Here is a 14,355-nt window from a genome sequence, read left to right as displayed (position 1 = left end):
ATTATTAGCCTTAAATATTAAAAAGAAGGAACGAAAAGCGTAGGTGAAGGTGTTTTCAACACAGAGGGAGCTGTTCATGTTCGGAGGCTGAGGACAAGGAGGGGGTGAACCTGTCAGAGAAAAGGCACTATTGAGTCCTGAACCTTCTAAGTCTGCTTCTCTGCCACCCCTTTGGCCTCATCGGATTGCGGATTTTAAGCCAGAGCTGACTGTGGCGGCCTTTGAGGAGAGGACGCTGCACGAAAGGGGAAGCACCTGTTTTGCGCCGAGGGTTGTGTACGCGCCTCCTCCCCTCGCGTGCCCCGTGCCGGCGGCCAGAGCGGCCTTGCATAAGGCTCTGGGCCACGCTGCCGGCGGGACTCGGGCAAACAGCTGGACTTTGGAACTCCGCCCCCAGCGCCGCCCTCCCCGCCGGCCCCTCCCCTTCTCCCCAAGGTGGCCCTGGCTCCCAGAAAGTCGGAGTCGTTGCCGCGGTGCGGGACGGGAGGGCGGGGAGGGACGGCCGAGGTTGCGAGCTGGCTCCGGGGCCGCGGGGCCGCGGTGGCCTGCCTGCTGCGCTCCCACGGCGACGGGCACCCCGGGCCATGCGGGAGCGCTGGGGCCGCGCGGCAGCATGAAGGGCGGCGACCGCGCGTACACCCGAGGTCCCTCTTTGGGGTGGCTCTTGGCGAAGTGCTGCTGTTGCTTCCCGTGCAGAGGTGAGTGGCTGTCGGCGCTGCGCCTTCTTTTTAGGCAGAGACCGGGGCAGCTGAGTATGGGGTGGCGGGGTGGCGGGGTGGCGGGGAGCAGACCGTGGTCTGGGGAAAATGGGGGTGGGGAGGGGAGCACGGCAAAGGGAGGGTTTGCTCCCAACTGTGTTCATTGCAGTTTCTGCGGCGCGAAGCGGTTCGCTCCCTCTCCACTCTCAAGGAGCTTCTGACTTGGATGCGGAGCTGAAGTTTGGGAACTCAGTTACTTACCGGCGACTTTGGATGCTGGGCTCCAGCCTGCAGAGGGCTTGGGGCGCGGATGCGGGGGAGAGGGAGAGGCCACTCGGAGCTCTGCGCGTCCCTGTAGTGGCAGAGTTACACTTTCCTGCTCTCATTTACATATGGACCTCAGCCGCGGGGTTAACAGATGACTCTTAGCTATAGGAATGTGTCTGACACTTGTCTCTACACCAGGAACTATTTTTGCCAAGTGACAACTTTCTTTGGGGACTAGAGCGGGCTTTTCTCTGCCTGGGCTTTGGCAGGTCAGCGTGGGTCTGCAGCTCTGGGCCGGAGCTTGGCTCATTAATTAACCAAGAACTCTCTATGTACCCAATTAGGACTGTATTTAATTATTCTGCTAATTTTAGTGTTGTCGAGGAGACTTGCAGGAAGCAACTAATTTCCCCAAAATCAGCCTGCAAAACACGATGGTGAGAAGGATGACAGAAGGAAAGTTATCAACGTGTAGCCTATCCTGAAAAAGAAATCGAGCCCTTCCTAGACAGAGTTAACAGATGTTCCTAACACAGTTCATGTCACTTTAACGCCTCAGCTTGGAGGGTCGGGGAGATTCTGTTTCTGTGTGGTTAGAAGTGAGAATATAGGCTCTCACTTGACATAAGCCCTTTTAAAATTTCACCTGTTGGGTGTCTCGCCTCCACCCTTATTTGCAATGCCCCAGTCTCCTTACCCATCCTCGCCTAACGAGTCCTGATGGAACTCTCTGGGAGTTACTGGTGAATAAACTTCATCCAAGTGACCACCGCATCCTCTGTGCCCACCCCACACATAACCCTGACAAATTCTCCATGCTAAGCAGATAGGAGACTACAAAAACTAATTAAATCTGAAGGACCTTTCCCCAAGTCATTAGGGTTCATAATCTCAGCGTCAGATTCTCTCAATCCTGCATTTAATTAGAACAGCTTGGAACTGAATAGTAGCTAACTCTAAAAATCAGAATTCAGAGGGAGAAGGAATTTTAGGAGGCCAGGGACCCTCACAAAAATCCAAGCCTAGTTCAGAAACGTTCAAAACCAAGGCTGGGAATTGAAGCAAGGGGGTATTAAAAGGGAGAGGAAGCAGGAAATGGCCAAAGGGAATCCGAGTGGGTGGGTTTGCGCTGAAGGCTGGGCTGCTTTCATGGTGAAGGGTTTCCAAGCAGGATTTCTTGGGAGTCCATTTCCTGTCCAAAGGCAGAATTTGGGAACGTGGGCGGTGCTTATCTAAAGGCCCTGCAGCTGCCTCCTTGAGTCCAGATGTGTGGCAGCCGCAGCTTCCTTACAGAGTAATTCTCCAGGGGTCTCTCAGCCTTTGCTTTGTTTGTGAATTGCCCTGGCGGGCCCTCCGTGTGGTGGTGAGAGGAGGGGGCTGGGAGCCCCCTTGGGGTGCCTGCTGGGTCACCTCCTGTCTGCAGGACTGGGAAAGCGGCGGCTGCAGGCTCTGTGGCTTGCCAGTGGGGGGAGGGGGGGCGGTGCTGGAGCCAGAGCTGGAGGAGACCATCGCCTCTCAGCTGAAGACAGAGGGAGGCAAAAGGCCCAAGCAGTGAAAGCAGCTTAAAAGGGAAAAGGAGGGTAACAAAGGTGGGTGCCTCTCGCCTTCTCCCTCTTCAGTCCTTATTCTTTGCCACATCTGAAACATGTGAAGATGGAAAACCGGGGCTCCAATCTGAGGAAGATGGTGGGGGACGTGATTTAGCCACCCTTCCAAGAGCCCCTGGCGGCCGCTGGGCAGGATGATGTGTCTGAGGTGTTGGGCACTGCCCGGGGGCTCTCTGAGTCTGCTCTAACAGCAAGGAGAGCTCAGAGTCCCCACCCAGCCCGAAGGCATATATTCGAAGCAGACTGAAAAGATAATGTCTTGTACTGAGCTTGAATGCATTGTCCAGAGCCCCAGAACTCCATAGGAAGAAGCTTGCCCAACTGCAACACAGAGAAGGGCTCGGGCGAGAGTCTGAGAGGCTAATGGGAGTGCAGGGCATCTACACCAGGGACGGTTGGCCTCCCTTTTCAGTTAAACCAGTTCCTCTGGTTGTACAGATGACTGTGAAGCTAATGGTTTAGAACTCACTACTACGGTTCCTGAGTCAAGGGGTCTTGACTAACTGGCTTCCAGTCACTCAGCTTTTAAAGGACACCTCCTTCTAAAGTCTGGGACAAAGGAACCAAGGGGAAGTGGAATGTTCTGGTTATTTTTGACACAAAGCTAAGCTATCCTGGACTTGCTCTGGTGAATCCTAAGTGGTTGCAATTGTTAACACTAGGGTAAGAGTCAAGGATTTAGTGACGTACCTTTGTGGCCTTTAAAGATCATATTTGAGAAAAATATGGACGAAGTCAGTGGAGCTTGTCTTTGGATTTGGAAAAGTGAGGAAGGCAACTCTCTTGTGTTCTTCTGTTCCAGTTTTTGGTTCTGTTAAGTATGGGTATGGCAAAGGGGTTTGATGAAAGATGACCTTCCTTCCGTACCTTGAAATAAGTATTGAAGGGCAGGAAAACTGAAAACCAAGGGTAGAACAGAAATAGAGATGGGTGAGACGGAAGAAGGACAGCAAATCATTTATAACTGCCTTTTTGGAAGTGAAAAATAGCCAAACGTAATGGCATGTGTGTGTCTGAAGGGTGATTAATCACTGATGTTGCTCTCTGTGGGAAGTTTCAGGATTTCTGGCTACTTCGACTTTCCTCTATACCTGAAGAAGTGGGTCCATTCTGGATTCTTCTTTAGTGATCTTACAATTTTAAAGAGCAACTTGTTTCCGAGTGACAAAAGGGATTTCAAGTCACCTGGAGGGTTGCTAAGTCATGTGCTGCAGACCAGAATTTGTGACTTCTTAGATCATGGAGCCTAGAGATTTTTCAGACCTTGAAAGTTGGAAGCCAGTTTTAGAGCCTTTAAGTTTCTAGTCAATTAACTTTGGGTATACGGACAAAAGTCCCTTCTTGGAAACCTTTCCTGACTGCTGCCCTCCTCTGCTTCTCCACAGTGTGCATGGCATTTATTTATACTTGCTTACTGTTGTATCATTGTCCTTGCCCCTTGAGCCCATGTGCCATCACATCTCCCCATTTGTACTGTGAGACAGTACCTGGTTCAGAAGACTGTCTCAGAAGTGAAGAGAGGAAAGGGTGGCGACTAATCCAGGCCGAGTAAGCTCACAGGAGAGGTGCTGGGATCACAATCCCATGGCTCTTTCACCACAGGGGCGATTGGGGCTGACATCACAGGGTATGGGTAAGAGTTATGGGGGTTTACAGGGCATCCCGAGCCATCCTTATCTATAATTTCTATTTTTCCCCCTACGTTCCCCCAGAATCACTAAGCAGGAATCTTATGATTGGGTGTGAATATTCCTTCTTTGGCCCATGAATTAATACAGCTCATTTTATAAACTGAATTTAATGTGTGAAACCATGACACCAAGTTCCTTTAGAAAGGTGTTGGTAACCTCAGAGGGGAACAAAAGTGACATTCACTTTTGTTTACTTTAGTTAACCACCCAAGGGTCAGAGAAGCCTTGGGGCCTTGAGGTATACATCCCTTTTTATTTCTTTATCTTCCAGGAAGTGCCTTTACCACTATGAAAATTGAATTGACCATTTAGCATGTATGTTTGTCCATTATATCTCTCGATTTTCTCTGCCTCCCAGGGATATACCTTAATCTGGGGAGAATTTCCACACATACGTACTGTTGCCAACCTAGATCTTATGGTTTTCTTCCCATTCCTGATTCTCTGACTAGTGGGTAGTAACAAGGATATCAATTATTCCCTGCCTTCCAGTCATAACGTAGCCTAGTAGAAATAGGAGTATATGGATTTGGTTGGGGTGGAGGAGATTGGAAGCGGAAGCCAAACGTCTTCTTTTGGTACAACTGTGGGTCCAACAATCACTGATCATGCTGTAGGCATGTCACCCCAGGGGTTCCACGTGCTACAGGTTGGTAAGTCCTAACCTGAGATAAAAAGAAAAAAACTCAGACTCTGTGTTTTTATTCAAAATAAAAGGTTTTTGGTTTGGTTTTGTTTTTTCTAAAGTGAACATGGGGGATTCACTTCGGAGCCCAAACAATGCTGTAAGCCTACCTTAGTCTGGAGCAGTGTTTTTGGTATTCTCCTTAGTGAAGTTCCTCTTGAGTCTTGGTGCTTCTCTTCTGCCCTAAAAAGACTCCCCATCCTTTTGAAGTGCTTCTCCTTTTCAGTGAATGTGAGTGGCTGCACAGCCTGCCCTCTCCTTCAGACCAAGGCCCAGCTTTTCCATGCCCTAGAAAGAGCATGGGTCTAAAAGCTGAGGGGGGCTTCTCAAGCAGAAGGTCCTATACCATGGGAAGTTAGAACTGGAAGCAATCTTAGAGATTATTTAATAGATCTTTTTTTCTACAGGAGGAAACTGAGATCCAGCCATTTAGTAGCAGAGTCAGACCTAGAGCCCTTTTCCAGTGTTCTTTCTGCAACTCCATTTTTGTCTTCTTGGGCATGTGGTTTCTCTTACTCTAGACAAAGGCACGGCTGGCCCAACTTAGAAGGGTAGAGGCTGACCCCAAGCTGGAACTTGGGTGTTAACTGTGGAATGATTTGTGGTTCTGGGGGGTGATTGCATTGCCTGGAGCCACTGGGATCTGGACCTCCCTGTTCTGCCTTCAGTGGCTGTTCTGTCCCAAGACCACAGAAGGCAGAGACCACAGTCACACCTCTGTCTCTCCCAGAGCAGCTTCTGCACATTGTTCTTAGTAAATATCTGTCCATGTTTTCCCCTCTGGTTCAATTTAATTCCAAAGGTCCCTTTCCCCCCCTTTCTTTCTTGTCTCTTTTCATGAAGTGTACCCTTTCAGGTGGAAATGAATCAATGAAATACATTCCTATCATTCCATTTTTGAAAGTCACTGGTTTTTATGTAACACAGTGTTCTAATCCATTTGACAAATGTTTATGTGCTGACTGCCTGCCAGCCCTGCGCTGGATACTGGGGGAGAATGGATGGGAATCATAATGGCACTGACCCCATTGGGCTGCTGTGAGGATTAGTTAAGACAATGTATGTAAAGGGCTTAGCGTAGCACCAGGCATATAAAGTGCTATAAAAAGGTTAGCTACTAATGGTAACAGTAGTTGGAATACTAAACATAGAACCCATACTCAGGGAACTCACAGCTAAATATCTGTGGGTCTTCTAGGTGGTAATGCTGCAAATCTACATTCCTAAGCAATTTAATGGTCTTGGTTCAAACCATTGTCAGCTGTGCCTCAGTGCTGTAGAGTTGCCACTGTGGGGAAAGAAAGCTTGTGATCTATAAGTATGATAGGGATTTCCTTTTTTTTTAATTAAACCAATTAAAAATTTTAAAAAGATACAATGCTTCTAGTATTATAATCACTGTGGTTATGTAAAAGAACATCTGAGAGAAGGTACTGGCAAGATACCCGAAGCATCCTCGAGTTATTCTTCTCTGAGGGGAAACACAATGTACAAGAATTGGAACATGGCTACACCAGGATTGAAGTTTAGGTCCTGAAAACCTATGTTATGTAAAAAGACATCACTTCCTGCCTGCCCCTTGACTTTGGCTAACAATCTAATTGAGAGCCATTTTTCTGATCCCATCAGCCAACATTTGTTGCACACCCTTCATCTGCAAAGCTTTGCAGGTCCTCTTCAGGCTGTTTTTGCCTAGGTAAAAATCATGACCTGCCCACAGCAGCCCCCGAGTTCTAGACATTCTCTGAGGTTTGGCCAGTATCTTTTGTATTCCTTGTGGTTGGGAGATATGGGTAGCTTGGTCCCCCTGCTTTGTCTATTCAGTGACTAATGGAGTTCCTCTTTTGAGGTTGACAGAACCTTCTGTGTTATACTTCCTGCAAGGAGGTGAGCCCTGGTTACACCTGCAGGGCAGCCAAGAGGCTGCCAGGTTGGCTTTAGCCAGGTAAAAGAGCAAACAAAGATCAGAGTTATGCAACAGGTCCTTTCACATTCTTGCTTTCCTGGAGACCATAGTGAGGAAACTGGCAAATTGAAAGGAAAGGAAATCCCTTCCGCTGCTCGGTTGAAACAGTACCTCATAAAACATCTCTGTATGCAGGTACTTGCTCTCCTTGGGGTGGGATCAGTTGTAGGCATCTGTTTGGTCTCTTACAGCACCTGGTGTGTAACAGGCTCTCAGGACAGTCGCAGTTTCTGCTCTCCCACCATTAGCATCTCCATTATTGCCCCGAGGGAGAAAGGGATATTATCTTTCCCCATCCAACAGGGAACCAAGCCTCACTGTTAAAAAGAATTGCAAACAGTCCACTTCTGCACAGATTTCGGATGTCAGGCTCACACCTGTGTGCTGCCTCCTCATCTTCTTTCTTTGCTTAGAGTAGAAGTTCTCCAAGAGTGGTTACCACTGGAGAAAATGTTGGAAATGCAGATTCTCGGCCCCATTGACTCAAACTCCGGAGTGAGCCCCAGCAGTCTGTGTTTTAACAAGCCGTCCAGGAGGCTTAATATTTTTGGTTTGCTCTTTTCTCTCCTCTCCACCCTCCCCACCTTCCTCCTCCTCTCCCCCGGCTCCAGCAAGGGCGTCTGTGACCTGCTTCCTGGGGATTCTGCTTTGAGAAGTGGGGGAGGCCCTTACCACTCACTGTTACTTGCCAGGAGGGTCGGGGGTGACGGGAACGAGGTTGGAATTAGGAATCACCTACATCTTCCCTGAGCCCTTCAGCCCCCAGGGGCGAGTAAGGGTAGTTGTGGCATCCTTCTTCCCATTTAAGACTCCTTCCTTCTTATGTTCATTTTCCTCAGACTCTTAAAAGGTAACTATGCTTACTTCAGAAAAAAATCAAAAGTTAGGCAAACAAAAAAGACCATAAAAGCATAACTTTGTAGCATAATCCTAACTACCTCGTAACAACTACTTAATCACTTAATGTATCCTTTTCTATATGTTTACCCCTTTTAAAATAAATGGGTTCATATTTATAAATATATTCTGCCTTAAAACATGATTTCACTTAATCTTTGGAACGTCTTTCCATGGAGATGCATTTCCAGGATCTTTTTAGTGGCTACAAAGGGTTTCGCTGTAGACAAGAATTGAACTTGACAATTGTTGGTACTGATTTAATATAATGGCTAAAATTTGGTGAGAAGGAATGAGGAAGAGCCCTGGGTTAAGAAATAGATCTTTCCAGAATCAGACTGTACAGACAGATTCTTGTCCTGGAGTTTATGAATCTCCACTCCCTACATCCCACCTTTCCTTTCCGCGAGGTATATTTCACCCCACGGGAGGGGTATGACTTACCCTTCTCCCCCGTGAGACCAGTGTGCACGGGGCTAGAGCTGCATGTTTTACCCCCTCAGCCTTTTCTTGTTTATGTGGTGTTAGGAATCTCCTCACTTCTGAGGCTTCTAATTGTGCAGTTGCTTTCATGAGTAGGTCCAGGGATTTCTCTTTTTCTCTTTTTGAGACATGCCTCCAAAGATAGGTCATTTCAAAATTATTGTTACTGGGAAAGAGAGCCTTGATTTTTTTTTTTTATCTGCCTAGCAAAATTATACATAAACATTGGGAAAACATTTGAAAATACAGATAAATGAAAATAAAATCCCATTACCTAGAGAGAGCTCTGTTAACATTTTAAATATATCCTTTTAATTTTTTTCCATGTGTGTATTTTTTCCAGAAATAGGGTATAGTAGTGTTACAGACTTTTTTCTCATAACATACTAAACAACTTCCACGATGTTTCTGTGGATGCATTCAGTGATATGCCAGCTCAGCTCAGGTTGGGATTGTTAAATATTCAATGGTTAAGCCATTGGTAGCTTGAAATCAGCCATGGTGGGAGTAGTTATACTAAGAATGTTACCAGACACCACAAATCAAGGTCTTCTGTTTTATTCAGAGAGCTGGTTTATCAACATACTACTAGGTGCTCATTTTATCATGTGTAAATATGGTTTGTTTTTATTTTCAACCGCCCTATTTTTGGTTATTTCTAATTTTGCTATTATCAACAATATTGTAATGAGCGTTCTTATAGTTAAGTCTTAACACACACCTATAATTCCTTAGGATAAATCCCTTGAAGTGGAGGTCCTAAATGAAAGGACATCCCAAACTTCAAGACTTAGTTGTTGCCAGTTATCCCCCATTTTATACCCTTTGAAAGGAAGAGTGTACTGTTCTTTGTTTAAAGAGGATTTATGAGAAACATCCTCTGGGACCAGGAATTTCATGTCTCTCCTATTGTTTACTTCTGTTTACATTTTCTGAATTAACTTAATTCTTTTTATATAAGGAAATACGCTGGCTGAAAGCCTGTGATTCTTAAGCTGCGTACTGATAAGCAGGGTGTAGAAAAATTCATCTTGTGGTTGTTCTGGATTGAGAGGCAATATATAATGGTGATTAAGAGCTTGCACTCTGGGGCCAGAACGAGTTTGAATCCCAGTTCTGCCAGTTACCTGTGTGACTTTGTGCAAGTTACATAAACTCTGCCTCGGTTTCCTCGTCTGGAAGATGGAAAGGATGATGGAATCTAGTCATGGAGTTTTTACAAGGCTTAGATGGGTTGACATACGTAAATCACCTAGAACTGGCACATGGTGAGTGCTATGTAAGCGTTGGATTATTGTTAGCATTAATGAGTATATAGAAGTCTCTGTGGAATTGTGCCAACTGTCACATTCAAATGATTTCATTAGTTCCTTAATCATACGAGAAATTGAGCTGAGCATATTTTGTATTCATCCCCAAATATTTGAGTACCATGTGGCAGGTATTAGACTAGCAACCACAGAGAATTTAAGATGTTTCCACGCCCCTGAGGATCTTGCAGTCCAACGTGGGAGCTACCCCATAAGCATAAAACAGTAAATAATGACCAAAAAAAGGAAAATAGTTGCTGAAGACAATAAGAGGAAAGATGCTTCAAGGTCTTGCCTGATTTCTGACTAAAATAGTTATGCAGAAGCTGATGAGAGCACAGTGCCTGGGGTGATCTGGGAGGACTTCTCAGGAGATGTAGGGTTCTCTCTGGGCCCTACAGGGGCTTTTAAAGGGCTGAGTATATAGTGTGAGCAAAGCAGCAGGGATGTGCAGGGGACCACAGAGGAGAGGTGAGACCTGCCTTCTCAAGCTGTGCTGTCTAATTCTGTAGCCACTAGCCATATGTGGCTATTGCAGACTTGAAATGAGCATGGTCCAAGTGGAGCTGTACTGTAAGTATAAATTACATACCAGATTTCAAAGATTTAGTACAGAAAATGTAAAGTAGCTCAGTAATCTTTATATTGATTACATATTGAAATGATCATATTTTGGACATAGTGGGTAAAATACAATATATTAAACTTAATTGTACCTGTTTGTTTTTACTTTTTTACTGTGACTACTAGAAGATTTTAAATGATATAAAATTATATAATTTTATTTTTTATATAATATAAAATACGTGGCTCACATTTGTGGCTTGCATTATATTTCCTTCAGATGGAGCTGTCCTAGACTTTATAGTCCATGATACATTGATGTGCCAGAGTAGAAAGGATATAGAGTTAGAAACTTTCACCCCATTCCAGGGCCAATCCAAGGCCGTCCTGCAGCCCCTCCATAATTCCAGGAGGATGGCAGTCTCTCTGATGCTTAAAGATGCCCATAGGCGTTCTCCACTGAAAATTTCAAGCAAAGCAGTTATACATTTTCCTTTCTGAGCAACGTAGTTTGTGAGGAAACAAACAGGACTGAAATTGCGAGTTCTCCTCATGGAGCTCAGATTAGCCAGTTTTTAGGAACGTAATGTGGGGAAGTCCTGAAAAGAATAGTGAACAGGAAGACCGGCAGCGTGCTACCATCTCCCAGCTGTCTATCCCCCAGCTGACGGACTTCACTCCAGTCCTGCCTCTTCATATGACATAAGAAGTGTGGCTGGCCTGCATGTCCCCAGGGTCTCAGGGGTAAGATGGGGCGGAGGGAGCCCGCTGCTCTGACTCAGGACCGAGGTCCAGAGAAGGCATGACTAGGTGGGTGCACGCAGCTCCTGGTTGAACTCGGGCAAGTTTCGTTTTGCCATTTAGTTGAATGACGTTTGAGTGTTTGATTCATTCTGAACAGCATTTCTCATCCCATTTTTGTCCTCCTGAAGCATGACCGAGTGCCTGGCAGAGTGCAGTGCTATACAGGCTATTGGGACCATCTCCCTATTTGTGTAGGGAAAGTTGTATATATAGCACGCCTTGCTTGTATGTCACCATAGAACACTAGAATTTTACAGCATCGCAGAACATAAAGATCTCAGTTTTATCCATGAGAAGAGCACTTTGGAAAAGAGAAAAGACTTGCCTGAAGTCTCAGCTGGTAATGAGTAAAATGGTATCATTCTGTCTGTAGCACATTGCTTATACCTTTACAGAGAAGACAGTGAAACGTAGAATAGTCCTGCCCTTTTTCTTGGTTGTGGGGGGGGATGGAGAGGGTAGATGCGCTGGATCAAGTCTTCTGGGAAATCCAGCTCTTTGGAAGGAATCTGAGGGGGCAGGGATCCCAGTGAATCAGAAAGCGCTCTCAGGTTCCTGAAACTATGTCCTAGCCACCTGCTCTAGATCTGCTCCCATAGGAATCTGTCCTACAGTGGCCACTTGCATCTGGTGTTTCTAAATGTCTAGACGGATTCTGGGGGAACTTTACCACTCTGAAATCACAGCTGGGTTCCCAGAACCTAGAGCTGAGGGCTAGGTCCCACAGGTCCTGACAAAACCAGGATCTGTTCCACTGGCATGGAGTCTCCAAGTGAGGCCAGGCTATACGGGGGAGCTTCCTTAGACATGTCATGGAGTCTTCCTATGACCGTCCAGGCCTTATGGAAGGTCAAGGTTGATCCGAAGCCAGGCCTGGATAGCCAGTGTGCTCCAGTCTAATCAGGGTCCCATGAAGCCCTCCCAGACAACCCAGGGAGGTTTGTGGCTGCCACAGTATTCTGGGTGCCTTACTCGAAGTTTCCTGGGCTGGTCATCTCTGACTCCTCCAACACTGGGGGATCATTGGCAGTCACAGCCAGTGAACAAAATGGGTGTGACATTGCCCTTGTAAATTTACAGTTTAGAGAGGGCAGCAGATCTCTCTGTCTCACACACACACAGATCTTTATAAGTGCTCCCAAAGGGCACCGTAAGAGTATCTGTTGGAGGGAGGAGGTAGAATTTACACTGGGGCAAAAGGGACCTTGTGTGAGGAACTGACGTAAGTACTGAAAGTCTGTTACTGCCATTCTTCTGGTCCCCAAGTGGGCCACATTTAAAGGGTCTTTCCAGAAGGTTTTGCTAAATATCATGGGAGAACACAGGGAAGTAGAGTAAAAGAAGCATAAAGCAAGACAGTTTATGGAGGTCACCTTGCTTGACACTGGCTTGCTTCAAGAGTTCATGCACCATTCTTTGGTCCACAAGCACCTGGGGAACCTGTACTGTGTCCATAAGGGATCATTGCCGAGGCCCTCACTTCCTAATTCATGACCTGAGTCCTAAGGAGCTGTCGTGTTCCTACATATCTTGACACTGGGATCCAGATGAAAAGGGCCAGATTCCCATTCACCATTACCCACCTTGGGCTTCCTCCCGGGCTCTAGTTTCCGCTCTGAGGTGTTGCCATCCACAGCTGCCACCTCCTGTAGGGATACACCCCCAATCATGCATGAGGACAGGTTTCAGCTGAGTCAGACTGAACTTCTTCAGCAGTGCTGTAGACTTGACTCTACAGCATGCGGGACAGTGTACTCAGTGGTCTTCTGAGACCTTTTCCGGTTCCCATTCCACAAAGGGTTTAAAAAACAGACAATCCTATTTGTTTACTTGGATTCTGTGTGAAAGTGGGCAAAGACCTCAGTAACCTTCTGGGGTTTTTCCCAGCCTTTCTGATTTTTAAGTCCCTGTTTCTTTGTGCTTTGGTTTGGAAATTATATCCCCTTCCCGATTTAACTGACACCCTGACTACCAAATAGTGCTTCCACTTGGAGTGTAATCAGCTACCTCTCCCAGAGTGTCTGTGGATCTCCTCAAACAGCCACTTTCCCAGCTCCTTCCCGGTGAGGTGGTCAGGTCTAAGTTTAACTGTGACCTTCTGCCAGCATACACAAGCGAGGGCTGCAAGTGCAAAATCAGAGCTGGTCTGTTCTCAGGGGTGTGTGTGTGTGTGTGTGTGTGTGTGTTGTAGGAGTTAGAAAAGTAGCTGGGCAAGTCTCCCCAAAAGGCCAGATCAGCCCTGGGGGGAGAAGTGGAGGAGTTTAGGGTGGGGAGAAGTATAGTCATCCCAAAGGATGATTGGGGTTTATCCTAGCTTGGCTGGGTCCCTGGGAGAAAGTCAGCCAAATTCTCCACCCTCTCGTTTCCTCCCACTGTAAGGTATCAGCGACATAGCTCACCTGGCTTTGTAATTACCGTGGCTTCCTGCCAAGCATTATGCCACAATTATGTGCTCACTCTTGCCTCTTATTCCAAAGTCACCAATCCCAGGTTCATGAGATACAATCTGCACATTGTATTGTATAGATTTCAGCCCTTGTTTCATTGTCTGGGGTACATCTTTGTTGGGTTTGCATCTTTTTCTCTTTCAATGTGTACATATCTCAGAGACAGGACAGAGACAGTGTCTGTAATTCTGTTGGTAGAATAGCTTTGCACATTTTTATACTAAAAAAAAATTTTAGTATAAAAATATGCAAATGCAAAGGATTGAAACCGGTTTAGTTTGTAATATATTTCTTATTATAACTTAGTCACACCTCCAATTTGTGTTTATAGTCATAATTAGCATCCTACACCATAAAATTCATACATACATATGTGACATTTTTAGAATGGTATCAGATTGTGACTCAGATAGGACAATCTTATTTTTCTATTTGCTCTCTAACAAACAGAGGCAGGTTTGGAGAGGCCATGTGGAGCGTATGTGTCTTTCCAAAATGCCCTGGCATGCACTTGAGAGGAGAACCAGATCACAAAGCTTTAGAGCTGGGATTCTAGCACTTTGTGACAGTGTCCAGGTTAGTCTTACAAACAGGGACTTGTCTAAGAAGGGAACATGGGACATTTAGCTCTCTTGTGCTCATCTGTCATTTTCTGTAAGTAAATGAACAGGATTTTTGAGGGCAATTCTCTCTTGAGCTCAGGTCTCTAAGGGAAGACTGTGGGTTAGAGAGGGTCAGACTGAGTTCCCATCCTGGCATTAGAATTTACTAAATTACATTAGTCTAGTTACTTAGCTTCTTTATATTAATTTCCTCATCCTTATACTTGGCAAAATACAGGTATTTACTGGAGTGTGTGTGTATCACCTAGTATAGTCTTAGCTTTCTGGCACATAGAATGCACTCCATAAATGCCATTATTATTATGAACAATAA

General features: G+C 45.9%; 1 protein-coding gene across 3 annotated transcripts in view; it reads left to right on the top strand.

Annotated features, from left to right (window-relative positions):
- Positions 1–535: 535 nt before the first annotated feature.
- Positions 536–14,355, top strand: part of LOC137766391 (kalirin-like) — a 109,035-nt gene continuing 95,215 nt past the window's right edge. For all 3 annotated transcript variants that reach the window (XM_068546595.1, XM_068546597.1, XM_068546596.1), the window contains exon 1: positions 536–698. In XM_068546595.1, coding sequence (XP_068402696.1) covers positions 614–698 — 85 coding nt within the window. In that variant the 5' untranslated portion in view covers positions 536–613. The remainder of the gene's footprint in view (positions 699–14,355) is intronic.

Source organism: Eschrichtius robustus, chromosome 6 (genome assembly GCF_028021215.1).
Source record: "Eschrichtius robustus isolate mEscRob2 chromosome 6, mEscRob2.pri, whole genome shotgun sequence".
In the NCBI taxonomy this organism is placed as follows: domain Eukaryota; kingdom Metazoa; phylum Chordata; class Mammalia; order Artiodactyla; family Eschrichtiidae; genus Eschrichtius; species Eschrichtius robustus.
This window is presented reverse-complemented; position numbering and strand designations above follow the sequence as displayed.